The 25,164-nt window shown below is 49.9% G+C and overlaps 1 protein-coding gene across 2 annotated transcripts in view; it reads right to left on the reverse strand.

Annotated features, from left to right (window-relative positions):
- PSTPIP2 (proline-serine-threonine phosphatase interacting protein 2) overlaps positions 1-21,191 on the reverse strand; it is a 134,330-nt gene extending 113,139 nt beyond the window's left edge. Inside the window, exon 1 of one of the 2 annotated variants that reach the window (XM_063958376.1) lies at positions 20,923-21,191. Coding sequence is in view for 1 of the 2 variants with exons in the window: in XM_063958392.1 (XP_063814462.1) it covers positions 20,397-20,429 (33 nt within the window). In the remaining variant the exon portion in view is untranslated. Of the gene's footprint in view, positions 1-20,396; positions 20,496-20,922 lie in introns of those variants that run through there. The other variant, XM_063958392.1, reaches the window with a different exon arrangement.
- Between the last annotated feature and the right edge of the window lie 3,973 nt (positions 21,192-25,164).

The following is a 25,164-nucleotide window of genomic DNA, read 5'->3' on the forward strand; positions in this document are numbered from 1 at the left end:
CCTGCTCAGTTGCCGTCTCTATACAAGGTTCAGCCACAGTACCTAGCCTCATTTACCTGCAGCCCACTTCCTGCTCAGTGGCCGTCTCTATACAAGGTTCAGCCACAGTTCCTGGCCTCATTTACCGGCAGCCCACTTCCTGCTCAGTTGCCGTCTCTATACTAGGTTCAGCCACAGTACTGTCACAATCCTGACTGTAGGTTTCATATTTGGTGACTTACCCCTGCCATCTGTCCCGGATCCTGTGTCTTTTACTCACGGAGTTAAACAGCTTGTCAGCACTATGAGTTTTCCTGAGTTCCCTGAAAGGTAATAGTTAATTAGCTCCACCTGTGGTGATCTCCTGTGTGAGGCTGAATTCAGTAATCTGAAGTTCAGGCTTCAGTGTTCTCTCGGCCTACTAGGCCTCATTCTACATCACAACCTAGTCTAGAGTAGTCACATGACAGTGACTGTTCACCTGAACCAGAGTTGTCCAATCCTCTGCCAGTCTGAGACTCTCTGCATCACCTAATCCTGCTCTCCAATCACCAAGGACCAGGAAGTATAAGTTGGGAGACTGAGTTAGAAACTGGGCCAGTTCCTCGTGTCACACACAGCTATGTGTGAGCTTTAATGCTGAGCTCCCTAAAGTTGTGATCTCCAGAGCTCCCGTATCCCTGTGGCCTCCGTGCCTCTGCACCTCCGTGCCTCAGTATCTCCGTGCCTCAGCACCTCCGTGCTTTCAGCACCTCGTGCCTCCAGCACATCCGTGCCTCATCATCTCTGTGCTTTCAGCACCTCGTGCCTCAGTACCTCCGTGCCTCAGCACCTCCGTGCCTCCAGTACCTCCGTGCCTCTGCACCTCCGCATCTCTGTGCCTCCAGCACCTCGTGCTTCCAGCATCTCCATGCCTCCAGCACCTCGTGCCTCCAGTATCCCGTGCCTCAGCACCTCCGTGCTTCCAGCATCTCCGTGACTCAGCACCTCGTGCATCCAGTACCTCCGTGCTTTCAGTACCTCTGTGCCTCAGCACCTCAGTGCTTCCAGCATCTCCGTGACTCAGCACCTCGTGCCTCCAGTACCTCCGTGCTTTCAGCACCCCGTGCCTCCAGCATCTCCGTGCCTCCAGCACCTTGTGCCTCCAGCACCCCTGTGCCTCAGCACATCGTGCCTCCAGCACCTCCGTGCCTCAGTACCTCCGTGCCTCAGCACCTCCGTGCTTCCAGCACCCCAGTGTCTCTACGCACCCCAGTGTCTCTACGCACCCCAGTGTCTCTACGCACCCCAGTACCTCCAAGCACTTCCGTGCCTCCTAGTACCTCAGTGTCTCCAAGCGCCTCCGCGCATCTCAGTGTCTCCAAGCACCCAGTGCACTTTAGCGCAGTTGTACCTGGTATCTTCACTGATTCATCAGCGCCTTTCCAGTTCTGTCTTTCAGGAGACCTTCAGCGTGCCTCCTGTCTGCCGACCTAATCCTGCATGAGGAGAACCTAGATTCGGCCATCTCTGCTGCGGTTCCTCTTCCCAGTCACCAGAAGAAACCCCGAGTCCACAACACTCCCAAACCAGGTCAGTGGTAGTATTCATATAATCCTCCAGTCGTCGCACAGACTTCACTAACACCGGGTTCACAAAACCTCAGTCATGACAGTAGGAACTGGCCACATGGACCCGGCCGAAAGTGTTTGTCTGACGCAGGACCTCCTAAGCAATATTGCAGGACGCTTGGAAGGTCTGGAGTCGACTCAGCATCAATTAGCACAGTGTCTGCAGCGGAATTCTTTCTCCAGAGATTCTCTGACCTTCTGCACTAAGACTCCTGACCAACTGCAGTTTTTCTACCAGATGTTATTATAGTTACAAGAACTTTTGTCTAGTATTCTTTCTGTGATGCCTGATCTCTTCAGGAATACTTCCAACGTTGTTGATCCTGTTTTGTCCCATCCAGTTAATAGAGTCTCTTCCTCTGTGCAAGGAAAAGTTGTTCATCAGAGCTATCCACGGCCCAAACTCTCTGAAGCTGAACGTCAGCGGCGTAGGGAGCTACACCTCTGTCTTTACTGTGGAAATTCCAGTCATTTTGTTAAAGACTGCATTCTTCGTAAGCCAGGGAATGGTGACAAATCTCAGTATCACAGTGCTCATGTCTACAAGTCATCCACAGTAGCCGATCCTGCTACTGCTGACAGGGGTATCAAGATGGCTACTCTGAAAGAGACTCAAATTTATGACTGGGGTCCGGTGATTAAAGGACCTTATCCCAAGTTGGGTGTCCAGAGAAGAATATTCAAGCCATTTAGAGTCACAGAGGAGTCCGTGTCTTTAGCCCAAGGAGGGGCGTCCGTGTCTTCAGCCCAAGGAGGGGCGTCCGTGTCTTCAGCCCAAGGAGGGGCGTCCGTGTCTTCAGCCCAAGGAGAGGCGTCCGTGTCTTCAGCCCAAGGAGGGGCGTCCGTGTCTTCAGCCCAAGGAGGGGCGTCCGTGTCTTCAGCCCAAGGAGGGGCGTCCGTGTCTTCAGCCCAAGGAGGGGCGTCCGTGTCTTCAGCCCAAGGAGGGGCGTCCGTGTCTTCAGCCCAAGGAGGGGCGTCCATGTCTTTAGCCCCAGAGAGGGGTTCAGAGGGTCCAGCTCCAGAGAGTCTACAGAGTGCTGCCCAGTCAGAGAGACTACAGAGCGCTGCCCAGCCAGAGAGTCTACAGAGTGCTGCCCAGCCAGAGAGTCTACAGAGTGCCTCAGCCCAGCCCCGTGAAGTGGGGGCTCTTGCCTCAGCCCAGCCCCGTGAAGTGGGGGCTCTTGCCTCAGCCCAGCCCCGTGAAGTGGGGGCTCTTGCCTCAGCCCAGTCCCGTGAAGTGGGGGCTCTTGCCTCAGCCCAGCCCCGTGAAGAGGGGGCTCCTGCCTCAGCCCAGCCCCGTGAAGAGGGGGCCTCTGCCGGTACAGCAATACTCCAGGCCCAGCCTGGTCAGTCCGTCCCGGTTGCAGCCGGTCCAGCAATACTCCAGGCCCAGCCTGGTCAGTCCGTCCCGGTTCCAACCGGTCCAGCAACACTCCAGGCCCAGCCTGGTCAGTCCGTCCCGGTTCCAGCCGGTCCAGCAACACTCCAGGCCCAGCCTGGTCAGTCCGTCCCGGTTCCAGCCGGTCCAGCATACTCCAGGCTCTGCCTGGTCAGTCCGTCCCGGTTCCAGCCGGTCCAGCAATACTCCAGGTCCAGCCTGGTCAGTCCGTCCCGGTTCCAGCCGGTCCAGCAATACTCCAGGCTCTGCCTTGTCAGTCCGTCCCGGTTCCAGCCGGTCCAGCAATACTCCAGGTCCAACCTGGTCAGTCCGTCCCGGTTCCAGCCGGTCCAGCAATACTCCAGGCCCAGCCTGGTCAGTCCGTCCCGGTTCCAGCCGGTCCAGCAATACTCCAGGCTCTGCCTGGTCAGTCCGTCCCGGTTCCAGTCGGTCCAGCAATACTCCAGGTCCAGCCTGGTCAGTCCGTCCCGGTTCCAGCCGGTCCAGCAATACTCCAGGCTCTGCCTGGTCAGTCCGTCCCGGTTCCAGCCGGTCCAGCAATACTCCAGGTCCAGCCTGGTCAGTCCGTCCCGGTTCCAGCAATACTCCAGGTCCAGCCTGGTCAGTCCGTCCCGGTTCCAGCCGGTCCAGCAATACTCCAGGCCCAGCCTGGTCAGTCCGTCCCGGTTCCATCCGGTCCAGCGATACTCCAGGACCAGCCTGGTCAGTCTCCTTTGGCTCTAGCCAATTCAAGTATCCTCGGATCCAATCCAGTACTACTTGCCCAGCCAAAGATTTCTCCAGTTCCAGCCTCTAAGTTTTCGTCTGATGGTTTACCACCTATTTACTTTGTTGGAGATTTATTGCAATATGCCGCTCTGGTTGAACAATTTCTCTCTCTGATGGAGTCTGATCCTTCAGGTGCAGTAACTCGAGTAACTTCCAACGTTACTCGATATCTGTTCCTGGCATTCAGAGGAAGAGCTTTGGAGTGGGCCAACATGCTCTTTGAGAGTAATGATCCTGTGTTCCATGACTTACAGACTTTTAGTAACGCTGTAGTTAAAGAATTTAGTCCTAAACCTTTGGAATCTGACTTGGTAAAAGAATCACGCTCTAAAGGGAATGCAGAAGGAAGTTTGTGCTGTCCTCCCAGGGATAATCTCAGAATCTCCTTCGGTAAGAATCCGACCATTAAAATTGCTCATGTAGGAGTCTCTCCTAGCCCAGAGAATTTAAAACTCCAGTGCACCTCCTTTTCATCTGCAAACTGTGTATCTAAGGGAGATTCATATCTTCCATTAGTCTTGGACTCAGACTCTGAATTTGATCCAGTTCATGATGCTACTCCTTTCATGGGAGGCCCCATGTCTTCTAAGGAAGGTTTTTCTTTACAGGAGATTCCGCTGTCCTTGGTCAAAACCAAATGTTCCCGTAAGAAGAAGAGGCATCAACGAAGGTCCTAAATTCTTCTGTATGAATTTCTCAAGTTCCTCTAAGATTCGAGATGGGTGTCCGGAGTCCACCCTTGAAGAGGGGGATACTGTCACAATCCTGACTGTAGGTTTCATATTTGGTGACTTACCCCTGCCATCTGTCCCGGATCCTGTGTCTTTTACTCACTGAGTTAAAGAGCTTGTCAGCACTATGAGTTTTCCTGAGTTCCCTGAAAGGTAATAGTTAATTAGCTCCACCTGTGGTGATCTCCTGTGTGAGGCTGAATTCAGTAATCTGAAGTTCAGGCTTCAGTGTTCTCTCGGCCTACTAGGCCTCATTCTACATCATAGCCTAGTCTAGAGTAGTCACATGACAGTGACTGTTCACCTGAACCAGAGTTGTCCAATCCTCTGCCAGTCTGAGACTCTCTGCATCACCTAATCCTGCTCTCCAATCACCAAGGACCAGGAAGTATAAGTTGGGAGACTGAGTTAGAAACTGGGCCAGTTCCTCGTGTCACACACAGCTATGTGTGAGCTTTAATGCTGAGCTCCCTAAAGTTGTGATCTCCAGAGCTCCCGTATCCCTGTGGCCTCCAGGCCTCTGCACCTCCGTGCCTCAGTATCTCCGTGCCTCAGCACCTCCGTGCTTTCAGCACCTCGTGCCTCCAGTACCTCCGTGCCTCAGCATCTCTGTGCTTTCAGCACCTAGTGCCTCAGTACCTCCGTGCCTCAGCACCTCCGTGCCTCAGAATCTCCGTGCCTCTGCACCTCCGTGCCTCTGCACCTCCGAGCCTCAGCATCTCTGTGCCTCAGCACCTCGTGCTTCCAGCATCTCCGTGCCTCCAGCACCTCGTGCCTCCAGTATCCCGTGCCTCAGCACCTCTGTGCTTCCAGCATGTCCGTGACTCAGCACCTCGTGCCTTCAGTACCTCCGTGCTTTCAGTACCTCTGTGCCTCAGCACCTCCGTGCTTCCAGCATCTCCGTGACTCAGCACCTCGTGCCTCCAGTACCTCCGTGCTTTCAGCACCCCGTGCCTCAGCACCTCCGTGCCTCCAGCACCTTGTGCCTCCAGCACCCCTGTGCCTCCAGCACCCCTGTGCCTCCAGCATCTCGTGCCTCCAGCACCTCCGTGCCTCAGTACCTCCGTGCCTCAGCACCTCCGTGCTTCCAGCACCCCAGTGTCTCTACGCACCCCAGTGTCTCTACGCACCCCAGTGTCTCTACGCACCCGTGTCTCTACGCACCCCAGTACCTCCAAGCACTTCCGTGCCTCCTAGTACCTCAGTGTCTCCAAGCGCCTCCGCGCATCTCAGTGTCTCCAAGCACCCAGTGCACTTTAGCGCAGTTGTACCTGGTATCTTCACTGATTCATCAGCGCCTTTCCAGTTCTGTCTTTCAGGAGACCTTCAGCGTGCCTCCTGTCTGCCGACCTAATCCTGCATGAGGAGAACCTAGATTCGGCCATCTCTGCTGCGGTTCCTCTTCCCAGTCACCAGAAGAAACCCCGAGTCCACAACACTCCCAAACCAGGTCAGTGGTAGTATTCATATAATCCTCCAGTCGTCGCACAGACTTCACAAACACCGGGTTCACAAAACCTCAGTCATGACAAGTACCTGGCCTCATTTACCGGCAGCCCACTTCCTGCTCAGTTGCCATCTCTATACAAGGTTCAGCCACAGTACCTAGCCTCATTTACCGGCAGCCCACTTCCTGCTCAGTTGCCGTCTCTATACAAGGTTCAGCCACAGTACCTGGCCTCATTTACCGGCAGCCCACTTCCTGCTCAGTTGCCGTCTCTATACAAGGTTCAGCCACAGTACCTAGCCTCATTTACCGGCAGCCCACTTCCTGCTCAGTGGCCATCTCTATACAAGGTTCAGCCACAGTACCTGGCCTCATTTACCGGCAGTCCACTTCCTGCTCAGTGGCCGTCTCTATACAAGGTTCAGCCACAGTACCTGGCCTCATTTACCGGCAGCCCACTTCCTGCTCAGTGGCCGTCTCTATACAAGGTTCAGCCACAGTACCTGGCCTCATTTACCGGCAGCTCACTTCCTGCTCAGTGGCCGTCTCTATACAAGGTTCAGCCACAGTACCTGGCCTCATTTACCGGCAGCTCACTTCCTGCTCAGTTGCCGTCTGTAGCCTGAGGAGGGGCACTACCTTGTGCTTCAGGCTTACACAAATAACATCACACATAACAAGGGGTCCAGACACTGAAACCCTGCACTACTCCCACCCTGCACTAAATGACAGATATTACCGCAGAGGTTATATAAGAAGTCCGCAAACACATTACACGTGGGGGAAATGGATTAGTCAGGTGAACCAAGTCTTGTGAAAAGTGATATTGTCACCATCCCAGGAGGAAGTAGGAAGAACACTAATATGCAGAATGACTCCGAAACCTTTGAAACAGAAAACTGGAACACCCCGGTGACACATGGAGCTTTTATCTATAAGTTCCCCCTCACTTCATTTAGTTTAGCGCAGGGGACCGGTTCCAGGTTTGGGTTTGTGTGGCCGGGCTGCTTCGGACATCATAATTGTAATACTTAATCTAACACTTTTTAGCACCCAAACTGCTTTGTACTAATATAACACTTTATCACCCCAATTACTACTTCTCACCCACTGTATGTAACACTTTAGCTGCTACTTCTCAGTGTGATGCCTTGGGGCGGTTCAGTTGTGCTGGCCCGGGGGTGTCCCTTGTTCTGGACTTGAACCTTAGAAATGTTAGGGACCCACCTGATGAGGGCACCTGGACGTGGTAGGTTGGCCATATTTTTGACCAAAAAGTATGCTAAGAACCTCAATTTTACTCCATGTTAAATTGCAGAATTTATTGTTCTGATTATCAACGTTCTAAGTGTTTAGAGTTCTTACTGTGCACCTGCATTTTCTTTTTTTGTGTGGAACTACAAGTCTCAGAGTGGTAGCACCTCTTATTCTGTTTACCATTAGAGATTGCAGTCTAGCACCCCTACCACCCCATCTGTCCCAATTTGCTCGTACAGAGACACAGGACAAATTTAGACGCACAATAGCAGAAATGCAAGGGGCGTTCGTAGACGGTGACTGGGGGGTAATGGGGGGGGGGGGAGCTAAAATGATGCATGAAGATATTGCGGTTGTCACTGCGAATGGACGTTACCGTCCTTGCGCGTTCGGCTGCACGGGTCTACACCAGGGAAAGTCTTTATAACAGCATTAGCATAAATTCACAGGTGCGCCAGCCGCACAAGACACAAGGACGCCCACGATTGTGCTGGAATTAGAATCTGGCCGTAGAGTTCTAATAAATTGCCATTACATTCATGCTCATACATATCGTCTGTGGTTTTGCCCACCATATTTTAAGAATATGGGGCCCCAAACGTAAGTTCAGCCCCTGCACCCGCTGTGAGTCTTCTGACTGTCAGGATCCCAACTGTCTGTATTTTGACCGCATTCCTCCTGTAGGCCAGTGAGTCTCCACTCCAGTCCTCAAGTCCTACCAGCAGGTCTTGTTTTGTGGATGTCTATAACCACGCACAGGGGAGTTTCTCTATTTTGCAGGGTCGGTCATTTTGCCAACTGCTTCCACAGACGGGAATCCTAAACACATGGCCTGTTGGGGATATTTGAGAGTTGGGTTTGACAACCGCTGCTCTATGCTAATGAGATAGGATTGGCTAGCCCACCTAATTTGTAGATGGGCAGCCAATCACAAGCGGTCTTATGAAACCCCTTATGAAAAACGATTAATTTGTTATCAATTTCTACTTAGCGATCGATGGCAGAGAACCATTGGCTCTCTGTCATCGATGTCAAAACCATCAGTCATTGGTAGTTTGGCAACTATCGATAGTCGATGGCCATCCCTAGCTTGCACTGAGATGCTGGGGATCGTTAGAGGCATGGCAGGGAGGCAAAAAGTGAGGCATTCATTTTTCCGGCTGTCGGGATCCCAACGCCGAAATACCCACTCGGGCATTTCAGAGCAATAGTGATAGATCTAGGAAGATTCCATGCAGACAGGAAAGTGTTACAGGTCATTCCCACAGTGTCTGTCCGGTCTCCTCTGCGACCATTTATTTACAAAAGTCACTTGTTTTTCATGCCTCACACAATTTAGAGCGGAGCAAAGTTATCCTGCCCTGGCTGGTTGTAGGATCAGAGAAATCACAGATTCAGGGGGCACTTAGCATGCTGAGCCAATACGGTGAAACGCGTCACAGCGACCTATACTCCTGTTGTTCCATTAAGAAAAAAAGTTTTTGTAATAAAAACTCCTTATGTATACAGTCCAGACAATAAGGATAGACAGCGGGAACATGAAGAAATATGGGGATTTATTGTGCATCTGTCAATATTAAAAATAGGGACATTAACAGGGAGAAATCATGACGTACTGTTCCTGAAAGTCAGAGACAGCTGGGACCTGTCACCTTTTATACATCATTGTAAGACTGGAGATGAGCTCCAGATGATATTCTTGATGAGACAGCTTCCAGATACATTTTATATGTGAAAGTTAGTGCAGAGTGATTTCACAGGGGCAGTTCCGACAACTGGTATGGTGGGGCCGTGCATATGTGTCTGTGCAAGCTGGACAAGTGAGCTCTCTATTTTGTTTGTAAATGTTTTTCTATGTAATATTTTGTAATTCTATGGGGGGGTCATGGGTCATGCTGTAAATAGTATACATCTTCCTAATTTAGCACTTTTGACCCAATATTGATGCCACAGACAAAGAAAAAAAATATATAAATGTATCTATCTGCCTCTCTATGGGGGTAATTCAGACCTGATCGTAGAAGCAAATTTGTTAGCAGTCTGGCAAAACCATGGGGGTCATTCCGAGATGATCGCTCGCGGCCGTTTTTCGCAGCGCAGCGAACAGGTTACTACTGCGCATGCGTATGCACCACAATGCGCATTGTACGGGTAAAAACCGGATCGGTGCTGGGCAATGGATTTAACGAAGAATCCAGTCGCACAGCCGATCGCAAGGAGATTGACAGAAATAGGGCATATGTGGGTGGCAACTGACCGTTTTCAGGGAGTGTTTGGAGAAACGCAGGTGTGTCCAAGCGTTTGCAGGGCGGGTGTCTGATGTCAATTCCGGGACCAAAAAGAGTGAAGTGATCGCAAGGGCTGAGTAAGTCCAGAGCTACTCAGAAACTGCACAAAACTTTCGTCCCGCTCGGCTGCACACGCAAAGCGAAAGGTTCCCCACCCCTGCACTAAGCGATCCGTCTTATGATATATTGGCCCTCATTCCGAGTTGTTCGCTCGCTAGCTGCTTTTAGCAGCATTGCACACGCTAGGCCGCCGCCCTCTGGGAGTGTATCTTAGCTTAGCAGAATAGCGAACGAAAGATTAGCAGAATTGCTACTAAATATTTTCTTGCAGTTTCTGAGTAGCTCCAGACCTACTCCTAGATTGCGATCAGCTCAGTCCGTTTAGTTCCTGGTTTGACGTCACAAACACGCCCTGTGTTCGGCCAGCCACTCCCCCGCTTCTCCAGCCACTCCTCCATTTCTCCAGACACTCCCGCGTTTTTCCCTGACACGCCTGCGTTTTTTAGCACACTCCCGGAAAACGCTCAGCTACCACCCAGAAACACCCACTTCCTGTCCATCACTCACCGATCAGCAGTGCGACTGAAAAGCGCCGCAGGAACACCAGCAAATCTACTAAGTTTTGTGTTAAATAACTTAGCGCATGCGCCCTGCGTACCATGCGCATTAAGGAAAAAATCGCAGCATAGCGAAAATCGGCAACGAGCAAACAACTCGGGATGACCACCATTGTGCAGATTGTATAGTGTATACACCTGATTGTGCGTGTCCGGCACATTTCATTCAATGAAAGCGGGACACTTTAGTCCTGCGCGCGCGACCGTGCCAAAAAGGGAATGTGGCCTTTGCAAAAGGGGCATGGCTTCGCGCCAGTGCCATGATCGCTGGTCACGTCCCCCCATTTTTCGTCACTAAGGTGGCATGTCCAGCGCTCTGTTAGCTGCTGGCATGCCCCCTCTCCTGCTAGGCAGAGCAGTGATTGACAGGTGCCTCCCAACTGCCCCCCCACCACCACGGAACACTGCGGCCCGCAGGTGGTACAGCGGGACAGTCCCAAAAAAACCGCGACTGTCCCACGAAAATCGGGACAGTTGGGCGGTATGGCATCGTTTCATCTGCTGTGGAGGGCCAAACGTCACTGCAATGAAAGCGATAGGACAGAAATCTTTGTTTTCAAAGATCTAAACTTGAAAACTGCCGTCAAGCCTCTCCGAGAGAAGGCTCGAAAAGGAGAGAGATGGAATTTGGAGGTATGAACAGTTCCCATACGCTATAATAATTGCGTGATGAAACTAGTTCCGCCGCAAAGTATGGAGAACTGAATAAGAAAATGAAAGATACAAAGAAAGAGAAAAGAAACAAATCTAAGCAAGGGCTCCTAAATCGTGCACTACGCCACAGGCATCTAAGAAGACTGGAATTCTGGGGTTGCAGGGGGGAGGCGCTTATTTGTAAAGCTACAGTTTAATTTAGGTGCCGGATCCAGCCCCAACCTGCAATCTCGTGGTCCAGTGTTCCCCAGCCTTGCTGAAAGAAAAATATTGAGGCTTAAAGTTAAGTCTGCAGCTTACATATTGGCCCCAGCTGGTAAATCTTCTGAGTCTTTGGCATGCCATTTAAAACCATACTACTTGCCTAATCTCAGGTGGGTCTCCTGTACACCCGGGACCGTGGCCAAACGTTGTGGCTTGATGACGCAATTCGCACTGAATCCCCCGCTTCATAATGCCGATTATTGCAGCACTTTATAGCGGGGTTAGAGCCGCGATGACACACAAACGACCTGTACTAGTGTATGGCCAGCATTAGAGTCAACAACTATGCTTAAATCTGTTCTGTCAGCCACGTCTGGTTGCTGACCCCGTCCTCAACTCATAGGGCAAAGGGAAAAGACTAAAATAAATCGATTTCATTTCCTGGTCTCTTCATAAGTGCAACCAGCAGACCAGAATGTCACTCACATAGTAAATATATAATACTTAAAATATCTGCATTTTCTTTAGAATTGCAAAAAAAGATTTCTTGTCACTGTACAAATATTATACACATATTTTTGCCATTAGATGTTCAGGACTGACGTTTGCATCGGTATCTAAGGGTAAAGGCCCCAATACATCAGCTTTCCCATTTTCCTGAGCCACCGGTACTACCGATCCGCCGACCAGGTCCGCTGCCAACGATGATCAGCGATCCTTTGGGAACGGTCAGGATTGGGGAATCAGGATAGTTAAATATGTTTAATATTCCCAATTTCCCCAACCCGGCCATTGGAGGATCAGGACTTTGCCCTGATATAGCCGTAATGGCATGGGGGCCTTAACACATAGCACATTAAAATAAATTTCAAAACGTTGCCAGGTCGAACTTATATGGTTACATTTTATAGCATTTTTGAAATTATTTGAGTAGTTTGGAGTTTGCAATTGAAGTCAGCCATTCTCATTGAAAAGCACTGAAATTACTAGACGATGAAGCTATTGGCTCTTGCTGCAGGTCTGAATGGACGCGATGGTAAGATGGAGATTTTATTTTTTTTTGGATGCAATTTTTTGGCATACTGTATCTAAAGTTTGAGAATTCATTGCAAAGTTTTTAAATAAATGGCATCTTGAAAAACTGGTTTGAGAACCACTTTTGAAACAAATAGCAACTCTATATGAAAGCTCCTTTCCCCCGCCCTTCATGTGCTCCAATAGAAATGGGCAGAAGTTAGTGCTGAGTATATACAGTAGTGTGCAACCGCGATATAACACCGTTGCTTTTCTAATCATAATACATCAGGGCGGCACGCCTGCCAATCCGTAACACAGGTGTCCCAAGGTGAGATGAGACACCTCCTGTGGAGCAGATGAGCGAATCGAAATAAGTGGTAGCATCCCAACAGGGGTGTATCTACCCATTGGCCAGGATGGCACTCGCCAGGGGCGCCAGCCGAGCAGGGGGCGCCATCCGACGGTGCCACCCTCGGCCAATGGTGGAATCCCTTCAGCCGTAGTGTCTGGCAATACCTGCTGTACCGAGCTGCCTGTGCATTACCTGGGATGGAGGGCGGAGGATCACTCAGCAGGCAGGAGCTGGTGCCCAATGCACTACAGGGAAGAAACTGAAAATAAACTTCAACTCCCAGCAACCCTTGCTGTTGGGAGCTCCCAGTGGCAAGGGCTGCTGGGAGCTGTAGTTTGTTTTCAGTTTCTTCCCTGTAGTGCATTGCGGTGCCGAACACCGGCGCCATCTCCTGCCTGCTGAACGATCCTCCGCCTTCCATCCCAGGCAGCTCGGCACAGCAGGTATTGCCAGACACTACGGCTATCTGCTGGGATGTTGTGGGGTGGGTACTAGGGCTATGTGCTGTATGGGAAGTCTATGTATGTGCTGGGAGTGGGCTAGACTACTACTATGTGCTAAGGGTGGACTACAGCTATGTGCTGGGAGGCGGATGGGGACTATGGGTATGTGCTTGGGGTGGTGAGGGGCAATGTGCAGGGAGGGGGACTATGGCTATCTATGCTGGCAGGGAACTATTGTTATGTAATGGGAGGGGGGTGTGGACTACTGTATGACCGTGTTGGGAGAGGTGGAGACTACGGCTATGTGCTGGAGGGACTATGGCTATTGCTTGGGGAGGTGGGGGCTATGGCTATTTATTGGGAGGGGACTATGGCTATGTGCTGGGAGGGGGATGGGGACTATGACTATATGACTGTGGGGGCTTATCTGGCACTGTGGGGGCATATGTGTATCTGGCACCGTTGGGACATATCTGGCACTATAAGGGCATATCTGCCACCGTGGGGGCATGTGTATCTAGCAATGCGGGGGCATTTCTGGCAACATGGGTGGCATATCTGGCACTGTGGGGGCATATCTGGCACTGTGGGGTCATGTGTGTATCTGGCACTGTGGGGGCATATCTGGCACTGTGGGGTCATATGTGTATCTGGCTCTGTGGGGCATATCTAGCACTGTGGGGGCATATCTGGCACTGTGGGGACGTGTACATCTGCACTGTGGGGGCATGTGTGTTTGGCACTGTGGGGCATATGTGTATCTGGCACTATTGGGGTCATATGTGTATCATGCCCCCATTTTCATTGGCCACGTCCCATGTGTCATATGGCCACACCCATTTTTTGGCGTGTGCGCATTGAAGGTGCGCCCACACAGTACCACTAAGTTTTTTTTTCTACTTGCACCACTGGGTAGTGTGCTGCACTGCACTTCTTTGCACTACTATTTGATTATTATTATTATTATCCTTTATTTATATGGCGCCACAAGGGTTCCGCAGCGCCCAATTACAGAGTACATATGCACATAATCAAAACAGGAAAACAGTGACTTACAGTTGATGACAATTTAGGACAAGTACAGGGTAACGAAGCATAACTACACCAGTAAATGACAGAGAAGTTCCAGGTGGCCAAAAAACTGCGTGATTTGAGCAGTTGAGGATTATAAAAGTAAGAAAAGGATAAGCACATGAGGGAAGAGGGCCCTGCTCGGGAGAGCTACTACCTGGCCTTGGGTGGCATTGCGTCCTCAGCCAGGCCAGCCACTGCTGATGTCTCCTCAGTGTTATAAGAATTACTGTGTGGGCATAATGTGTAAAGGTAACTGCTACTGTGTGGGCATAATGTGTAAAAGGGTTACTACTGTGTAGGGTAACTTTAATTGGGTTAACTAATGTATGGTTATGCCCCTTTCCCACAAGATCATGTCCATTTTTTGCACATGCACCTTCCCTACTTCTAATATGGGGGGCGCCAGACCCTTACTTTGCCAGGGGCACCTGCACCCCTAGATACACCGCCCCCCTAGATACACCACTGCATCCCAATGCAGAAGAGCGGGCACCAAGCCTAGGGCGCCCACTGTACAGCTAAGAAGAGATTGGACGCACCATTGTTAAAGACGTGATGCGGTCAATTTACCTACAATCAAAATCCCGACGGTCAAAATCCCGACAACCATTGACGAATGGTCAAAATACCGACATTAAAAAATGTCGACATGGTCAAAACACAAACAGTTAAGATGTCGACAGGTCAAAAAGTCGACATGTTTTTCATGATTTGTTTTCATTGAAACCGACTTGTTCATACTTTACCATCCCAGTGGACGTGGAGGGGGAATATAAAAGTGCGCTGAGCGCAGTGAGGCACCGTGCCCGTAGCGCGAGCCATGCGAGGGGACGCGGCACACTTATACGGTGTCCATGTTGACCTATGTCGACATACACACAACAAAAAATTTAAAAACTTGTGTTTACTTTTTGATCCGTCGCCAGTTCGAATGTCGGCATTTTGATTGTATCGACGTTTTAAATGAATGTATTTTGACCTTGTCGGTATTTTGACTATCTGGATTTTGATTGTAGGTAAATCATACCGATCCTTAAAAAGATATGACCAAAACGGTTCTTCAGAATGGCCGCATACCATACTAATGCTCCAGTTTTGTTTGCAATGACCTCTGCCACCTGCCACGAATTCCTAATTTGCACACATATGAATTACTTGACCACAATTCAGGAATTAGACAACTTTGTATTTTAAGCGTATCCCAGCAGTATTTATTAAAAAACCCAGGTGTCTCCAAACCAAACTGGAGCGGAGTACTGGACGAGCAGCGTTTTCCAGTGACTTTAATGCAAGTATGTACAGAAACAAGTTTTCTCCATAAAATAGTATGTCCCTGTGATTTATTGGATAGTTACAGAATCATAACGTGACAGTAAATGCAGAGAGTCGGCTAAATAGTCAGTAACTTGATGACGTCATGTCACATGACAACGTTCTACGTGCAGAGTAGGAGAGCGGTGACCGGGCTGAATGCAGACATGAAAGATGCATCGCAGTTATGCTGAATTATGTGAGCCTTCTACAAGACAGAAGGGTCTATTTATGAAGCAGTGAAATGACTGGAGTAGTGAGCCAATGGAGAAGTTGCCCATGGCAACCAATCAGAATTGAAGTGACATTTATTAAAATGCATTCTATAAAATTATATGTAGCAGCTGATTGGTTGCCATTAGCAACTTCTCCACAGGTCACTTCTCCACTCTTATCTCTGCTTCACGAATAGACCACAGAGGACAATAAGGGGCTGTTGCGCTAATGTTGCAGCTGATGGGCTGTGTATTGAGACCCTGCAATGTCCGAGGGTATATAGCTGCCAACGCAGACCCCGACACTGGCACACCTCTGACAAGTCTGCCACCCCCGGTGTCTTAGCCCTAGCTGCCCCCCAGGCTGGTTAGGGTAAGAGTAGAGGGCAAGGGAGGGGTAAAATAATTACCCCATCCCCTGTCAGCATTCTGAGGGTCAGGATGCCGGTGCTGGTCATGTGACCGCCAGCATCCCGAGCGCCGGTGACACATATCAGACCCATTCAATCATGCCCTAGTGCGTCCTAGTGTCCTCACTCATCAGAAACCGTCCCTAGACCAAGCCTTTCTCTGTAACAAAGTTTCCCTGTACTTCTAGGCTTGCAAACTCCTTCAGAAGCTGTACTCTTAAACCCTCTCCTTTTCCACTGGCAATTATTATTATTATTATCCTTTATTTACATGGCGCCACAAGTGTTCCCCAGCACCTAACAAAATACATAAAACAAATGAGCAAAACAAGAAAAGAGAGACTCACAGTACAAGACAATGCAGGACAGGTATAAGGGTTAGGTGCTTTTTGTATGGAGTAGATGAAAGAAATAGAAGGAAAAGTAGATGAGGGAAGAGGGCCCTGCTCGTGAGAGCTTACATTCTAAAGGGGAGGGGCAGACAGACAGGGGTGACACAGATGGAGTAGACAGAGACAGTGGAACAGAGGGTTAGGATGAGATTTGGCTGGGTTTGGTGAAGAAGTGGGTCTTGAGAGGGCGCGTTTCAAGCTTTGTAGAGAGGTGGAGAGTCTGAGGGGTAGAGGGAGAGAATTCCACAGAAAGGGAGCAGCACGTGCAAAATCTCGGAGGTAGGAGTGGGAGGAAGTAATCCGTAGGCAGGAGAGTCGGCGTGCATTAACAGAGAGAAGAGGACGGGTGGGAGTGTAAAGGGAGATAAGGTCAGATACTGTATGGAAATGGGAGAGGAGTGGGTGAGAAATGTGTAGGTGAGAGTGAAAAGCTTGAATTGGATTCTCGAAGGGAAGAGGAGCCAGCTTAGGGCTTGTGCGAGAGGGACAGCAGAGGTATTACGTTTGGAGAGGAAGATGAGCCGGGGAGCAGTACGGAGGATAGATTGGAGTGGAGAGACAATACACTCTCTTCTCTCTCCTACGTTTGCTGTATAGGTATCATCCTAGACTCTACCTTTCCCAATCATGCAGCTTCTATCTCTGCAACATCTCCAGAATGATCTTATCATCTCTCACCTTGATTACTGCAACCTTCTCCTCATCGGCTTCCCCCTACCCACGAGCAGCTCTGCATTTGCAATCCTTAGTGATTTAGGCCCTGAATTAGGAGGCATGAGGCTTCCTGCGATAGACACTGCTGCTGCATTTTCACTGTTTTCTTTAAATATCTTTTTTGGGGGGACACTTTATGGGGTGTTTTGCTCTTCGCGTGGAGTAAATTGTGTCCATTCGCATAATGTAATGATAAATAAGTCTTTAAAATTTTAATGATCACCAATTTATCCTTTCATTTAATTGGTTACTTTTGTCATCATTATGCATAATTTTCATGTCCTTATCTTTTGTTTGACTTTCGTAAAACACTCCGAGTCCCAATTACTTCTCTCATTTCCTTGTGGCTGCTTTATCATGAATTAGCTGATAGCTCTATAGCCTGATCCCAGCTAAGTGAATAGGGGAAATGTTATCAGGAGAGACTGGGGTTGTGTAATGCCAGGTACACACTAGACAAAACGCTCCATGGCCCTCGTTCCGAGTTGTTCGCTCGCTAGCTGCTTTTAGCAGCATTGCACACGCTAGGCCGCCGCCCTCTGGGAGTGTATCTTATCTTAGCAGAATAGCAAACGAAAGATTAGCAGAACTGCTACTAAATAATCCCCTGCAGTTTCTGAGTAGCTCCAGACCTACTCATGAATTGCGATCAGCTCAGTCCGTTTAGTTCCTGGTTTGACGTCACAAACACGCCCTGCGTTAAGCCAGCCACTCCCCCATTTCTCCAGACACTCCCGCGTTTTTACGTGACACGCCTGCGTTTTTTAGCACACTCCCGGAAAACGCTCAGTTACCACCCAGAAACGCCCCTTTCCTGTCAATCATTCACCGATCAGCAGTGCGACTGAAAAGTGCCGCAGGATCCACAGCAAAACTGCTAAGTTTTTTGTTAAATAACTAAGCGCATGCGCCCTGCGTGTCTTGCGCATGCGCAATTAGCAACTAATCGCAGCATAGCGAAAATCGGCAGTGAGCGAACAACTCGGAATGACCCCCCATGAGTGGTTTCGTCAATGTTTCCCCCTTGACATCCTGTGCAAACGAGGTAATGCATATACACTGAACGATATCGCTAACGATATCGTTCAGTGACATCATCCTGCCACGTCCTGTACATGCATCGTCAAGGACATTGAGCTGCATGTACAGATGACAGAAGCCCTTGTAAACGACCCGCGGGAGCGTGCATCGTTAACGATATTGTGCGTACACACTGGACGATATTACAAACGATATCGCTCAAAAGGGTGAAAATGAGCGATATCGTTTATAATATCGCCTACTGTGTACCCAGCTTAAGTGTCTGGCAGAAACTTGGAGGGACTGTGTACACGGGTTGCGATCAAGATGTCGGCTGTCGGGATTCCGCAATCCATCAGAATGCCAACGCTGGAAACCCAACAGGGTCAGGAGACCGACGCCGGAACCCCGACAGGGTCAGGAGACCGATGCCGGAACCACGTCAGGGTCAGGAGACCGACGCCGGAACCACGTCAGGGTCAGGAGACCGACGCCGGAACCCCGACAGGGTCAGGAGACCGACGCCAGAATTCTGACACCCTGCATTCCAACTGTAACTAAAGCGGACAGGTTAGGGCTGGGGGTGCAGGTTAGGTTTACACGCCACCCTGGGTGGGGGGTTAGGCTGTGGGGAAGGAGGTCAGGGTTAGGCTGTGGGTACAAGGGCTTAGGCACCACTGGGGTAGGTTAGAGTCAGTCACTAGGGGGCAAGGTTAGGGTTACACTGTGGAAAGGGAAGTTTAGGGGGATAGGGTAGTGGGGGGGGCAGTCTTACATCCCCCTGTCGGGATTTACACTATTGGGATGCCGGCGTTGGAATTCTGACTGCCGGCATCCCGTCAGCTGGGATATCATACTGAATCTGTGTAGTAAGAGTAAATGGTCATTTTATTATAATGTAACAAAACCTCCCAACTGTTGCGATATGAGGACTCTGATCGCCATCCGTGACAGCGCCCATCTATATCACAGGCAATAGCAGAGTTTAGGGGATATGTTCTGCGCAGCAGCAATGGATGAATGTCAGGGGGTGAATAAGACTTTAGTGCATAAGAGATGACATAAGAGACTGTGTGCACCTGAATCTCGCACCTACACGGATATATTATCTATCAGTATATTATCTATTATGATGTGTGCGGTGCAACCTTACATTTAGCACATGGCGGTGTCACCGCACACGCTGCACTCTCTGCGCCCGTCTTGTGCAGGTGTGTAATATGTGTATGGTATGTTAGGTAGACAGTGTCTAGGTCGACTACTATTGGTCGACAGTAAGCAGGTCAACCTGGTTTCTAGGTCAACGAGGACTCTAGGTCGACATGTACTAGGTCGACATGGTTTTTTTTTACTTTTTTTGGTGTCGTTTTCTCCGTACAGTGACCGAGAACCCCAATTAGTGCACCATGTCCCCTCACATGGCGAACTTCGGGTCGGCACAGGTTACCGTTCCCAGTTGTAGTCCACGTGGATCATAAAGTATGAAAAAGTTCAAAAAATGAAAGAAAACAAAAAGTGAAAAACACATGTCGACCTTTTGTCATGTTGACTAGAACATGTCGACCTAGAAACCATGTCGACTTACTTACTGTCGACCAATAGTGGTCGACCCAGGCACTGTCGACTTACTGTCGACCAATAGTGGTGGACCTAGATAGTGTCGACCTAGAGACCGGATCCCTGTAATATATACTGTGTAAGTAACATGGGAGCAAAAACGCCTCCCCACACCCCTAATCTACTCCACTTGGGTGCCCCCGATCCACCACTGGCAGCGCAATGGGGTGTAAGGATCAGCGACACGCAACTCCCCAAGAAAGTTGGTGAAATTAAACTGTGTGGAATTTCCATAGATGCATAATCACAGCACACAAAACACACTCCAGACAACAAGCCACAAGGAGCTTAAAGATATAAAATATCTATAAATAACTTTTATAGTGCAAAAGAGACACAAAGTTCCCCGCTGCACAATTCCCTCACATCTGACACAGCCCCATGAGAGAATCCTCAGTGGAACCATACCAGAGAAAGGTCCTGCGCTGTGACCACAGGGGGAAGAGGAAGCACAGAAGTCATGCAGAGTTTCAAAACCTTCATTCCCTCCTTATATGTGTTAATTCTGTGATAGCGGCTGTGACACTTACAGGACCCTTCTCTGAGCACAGCGACACAAGGAGACTGCACCAATACCCGCTGCCTGGTATCTTTCTGCAGCAGGGATGGAGCACACGGGGTTATATAATAATACTAGAAGACTGGACAGGTTACCTACAGTCACACATGCCTACAGGGGAACCCGCATGGGGATCATCCTCAGCCGTCACAGTCTAGGACAGGCTCGGGCAAACATGTTGCTCTCTCCAGCTGTTGTTGAACTACGAGTCCCAGTATGACCCGCCAGCCTCTAGTGAGCTACAGAATGTTGAAAAACAAATTTGCCATTATTTTTTTTTTACACTGACACAGCTGACATCTCTATCAAGTCACTCACCCAAAAGTTTTCCTTAAAACAGCTCCCCTTCATGGTGACTCCAGTGCTGACAGTGGGAACAGCTGCAAACTTCACACTACATTGAACAGTGCCAAGTATAATGTAATAATTAGTTCCTCAAATGTCCTTCCCTCTTTGTCAGGCCCTGCCCCATGTAAGAGCGAGTAAGTCACACAGTTCAAGGTACTGCAAATACAGAACTGTACGCAGAGCAGCACAATTGCCTCTCTAGCGACCTCTTCTGGTCACTTTTACAATGGCGGTACAAGGAAAGCTGATACATTTTGGCAAAAATTAGAAAGCTGTGAGTTGCTGGATGTATAGCTCTTAATGGAGTGTTGCCATTTGCTCCATTTACTGAAGCATAATATAAAAGGAACAGAGGCAGATTAAGACCTCATGGGGCCCTAAGCGAGGCACCGATCAATCCATAGCACACTATCCTGGCATCACCGCCCCCTGGCTGTGCCTGCTGTGTGTATGCCACCTTCCATTGCATTGTATGAGGCAGCAGCGCAGGTCCTACCTGTACTCCGGCAGTGGGGACAGATTCTGGAGAGTCCTCTCAGGCAGCGCGGGGACAGATTCTGCTTCTCTACAGCCTCCGACGCTGGCGGCCGCGCTGCTGCTGGTAGACCTGATGCTGGCGGCGGAGACGAGCAGAATCATCCCCGAACAGCAGGGCCAGCGGGGGCAAACGCAGGATTTTCATGAGGAGGGGGGGTCCGTACACATCCCCAACACGCACACATGTATGTATTCAGCAAAAGCAGTGGCCGGCACTTCGAGGAGATCTTAATAATGAAATCAAATCACAGGATGTCGCTAGTTGGTATATATACACATCTGTACACACACATACAGCATACATACATACATACATACAAACATACATGTATTCACATAGCACACACAGCATGCATACATACATGTATTCACATAGCACACACAGCATACATACATACATAGCATTCATACGCACAGCATGCATGCTTAAATACAAACATAGCATGCATAAATACATACATACAGCATGCACACAAACATATAGCACACAAATAGTATATACACACACATACAACATACATACATACATACATACATGTATTCACATAGCACACACACAGCACGCATACATACACACATAGCATGCATAAATACATACATACATACATACAGCATGCATACAAACATATCACACACAAACAGTATATATATATATACACACACACACACACACACACACACACACAAACAGCATACATACATACATGTATTCACATAGCACACACAGCATGCATATATACACACATACCATTCATATGCACAGCATGCATACACACACACAGCATGCATAAATACATACATACAGCATGCATACAAACATATAGCACACAGACAGTATACATACAGCATACATACATGTATTCACATAGCACACACAGCATGCATACATACACAAATAGCATTCATATGCACAGCATGCATAAATACACCCACACAGCATGCATAAATACACCCACACAGCATGCATACAAACATATAGAACACAAACAGTATATACACACATTAAAACACAAACACCCCCTTTAGAGAGTGCTCACCTGGCCAGTATAATATAGGAAGTGGAAGTGCCTGAGAAGCTGCGCGCTGCAGCTCCCCCTAGTGTCAGCCAGCAGCACAGCAGCCTCTCAGTATAATACTGTATGATGAGGCACCTCTGTCATGTTATGCCTGCGCTCAACTCCATCTTACAAAAAATATATATATATTGTCAGCTGCACCAAAGGATCGGTGTGCAGGGGTGTTTCCAAGTACTCGTAAACACCCCCTGCATGCGGGTATATGGAGGCAGATGTATACTTTTCTGGCAGTGGACATACTCCCGCTGTGAAAGGTTTGTAATTGTATTACAGTTTCAGAGAGAGAAGCAGAGGCAGAACTCTGGGAGGCAACAGAGTCATCTGCCGCCGGGCTCCTGCTCTGAAGGGGGGCACCTCTCCTCCCATTCTGTGACACCAGTGAATTAAGTTAATTGATATCTGTCGCTGTCTTTTTAGTGGCCGACTTCCTCACTGGTCCCTGCACCTTACAAATCACACCCTCTTTATTATACTGAATATACACATTTTACAAGGGTCACACCCAGGATTAGAAACCACAACCTATTACACTGGAAGCAGACACCTTACTGATGAAGCTATTTGCTCCTGTATAGGAAATATGAGTATTTTAACTATATGAAGATACTTCTCTGACAATTACACGTAACTACATATAGTTAGAATTCTCATTCTTCCCGCACAGGAGCAAATAGCTCTATCAGTAAGGTGTCTGCTGCCAGTGTAACAGGTCATGGGTTCTAATCCTGGGTATGACTGCTAAGAAATGTGTGATTTACAATAACAGACAATTACATGTATAAATACAGTATATACATTTTTTTCAGAACACTACACACACACACACACACACACACACACACACACACACACACACACACATGCATACATTTATTTATCTTAATATAGGAAATAGGGGGGGCACCAATATTTATCTTGCCTCCGGGCAACTGGGACGAACTTACGCCACTGGAGAGAAGGAAGCCAACAAAGGGGAGAGAGAGAGAGAGAGAGAGAGAGAGAGAGAGAGAGAGAGAGAGAGAACAGGTGTAAAGTGATATGGGAGCTGGTGGTAGACGTTTAAGAAGTGAGAGAGCATGAGTATAAGAGAGAGGGGAGGCAGAGATAGGAGAGATGAGGCAGAGAGATGAGTCACAGGGGGTCATTCAGACCTGATCGCATGCTAGATTTTTGCGCTGCGATCAGTTCACAACTGCGCATGCGTATGCACCGCAATGCGCAGGCGCATCGTACGGGTACACAGCGGATCGTTGCTGTGCGATGGGTTTTACGAAGGATCCGTTCGCACTGTGAATCGCAAGGAGATTGACAGGAAGAGGGCGTTTGTGGGTGGCAACTGACCGTTTTCTGGGAGTGGTTGGGGAAATGGCAGGCGTGTCCAAGCGTTTGCAGGGCGGGTGTCTAATGTCAATTCCGGGACCGGACAGGCTGATGTGATCGCAGCGGCTGAGTAAGTTCTGGGCAACTCAGAAACTGCACAAAATTTTATTTTTGTACCGCTCGGCTGCACATGCGATCACACACTTGCCAGGCAAAAATACACTCCCCTATGGACGGCGACTATCTGATCGCAGCAGTGCAAAAAAAAAAAACCCTAGCGAGCGATCAGGTCTGAATTACCCCCACAGAGTAGAGAGAGAGAGAGAAGCAGAGAGAGGCAGAGAGAAAAAGAGAGGCACAGAAAGGAGCAAGAGGCAGAGAGAGGGGACAGAGATAGAAGACATGGGGCAGAGAGAGCAAGGCGAGAGGGCACAGAGATGAGAGAGAGTATGGGGGGCAGAGAGAAATGAGAAAGGCACAGAGAGGAGAGAGAGAGGCACAGTGAGGAGCAGTGGCGTAACTACTGCCCCCGCAGTCCTCGCGGTGGCTTGGGGGCGAGGGGCTGCGGGGGCGCCACTGATTTACAGCAGACTAACATGCGGACGAGCGTCCGCATGTCAGTCTGCAGTCTCCTTCCCTCCGCCGCTTTTTGGAGGGACACGGAGGGCACACAGCGCGCCTCCCTGTGTCCCTCCTGCTGCATCATCTCCGGCGGCCGCGGGTCTAATAGGGGGAAGTGCCGTCAGTGAGCTCTAATTGGCTCACGAACCGGCACTTCCCCCTATTAGACCCGCGGCCGCCGGAGATGATGCAGCAGGAGGGACACAGGAGAGACGAGCTGTGCCCTCCGTGTCCCTCCAAAAAGCGACGGCGGGGGGGGTAAATATCTGGCACTGGGGGCATATATGGCACGGGGGGGGGAGGGAGGAATATCTGGCACTGGGGCATTTCTGGCACTGGGGGGAATATCTGGCACTGGGGGCATATCTGGCACTGGGGGGGGGGGATATCTGGCACTGGGGCATATATGGCACTGGGGGGGAATATCTGGCACTGGGGGCATATATGGCACTGGGGGGGGATATCTGGCACGGGGGCATATATGGCACTGGGGGGCATATATGGCACTGGGGGGAATATCTGGCACTGGGGGGGGGATATCTGGCACTGGGGGGGGATATCTGGCACTGGGGGGGGGATATCTGGCACTGGGGGGGGGAATATCTGGCACTGGGGGGGGGGGATATCTGGCACTGGGGGGGGGGATATCTGGCACTGGGGGGGGGGATATCTGGCACTGGGGGGGGGGATATCTGGCACTGGGGGGGGGGATATCTGGCACTGGGGGGGAATATCTGGCACTGGGGGCATATAAGGCACTGGGGGCATATATGGCACTGGGGGGGATATCTGGCACTGGGGGGGAATATCTGGCACTGGGGGGGAATATCTGGCACTGGGGGGGAATATCTGGCACTGGGGGGGAATATCTGGCACTGGGGGGGCATATATGGCACGGGGGGAATATATGCCACGGGGGGAATATATGGCACTGGGGGGGAATATATGGCACTGGGGGGGAATATATGGCACTGGGGGGGAATATATGGCACTGGGGGCATATTTGGCACTGGGGGGGCATATCTGGCACTGGGGGCATATGTGGCACTGGGGGCATATGTGGCACTGGGGGCATATGTGGCACTGGGGGCATATGTGGCACTGGGGGGGAATATCTGGCACTGGGGGCATATGTGGCACTGGGGGGGTATATGTGTACCTGGCACATGGGGGGGGACGACTAT

This window comes from Pseudophryne corroboree, chromosome 1 (genome assembly GCF_028390025.1).
Source record: "Pseudophryne corroboree isolate aPseCor3 chromosome 1, aPseCor3.hap2, whole genome shotgun sequence".
Taxonomy (NCBI): domain Eukaryota; kingdom Metazoa; phylum Chordata; class Amphibia; order Anura; family Myobatrachidae; genus Pseudophryne; species Pseudophryne corroboree.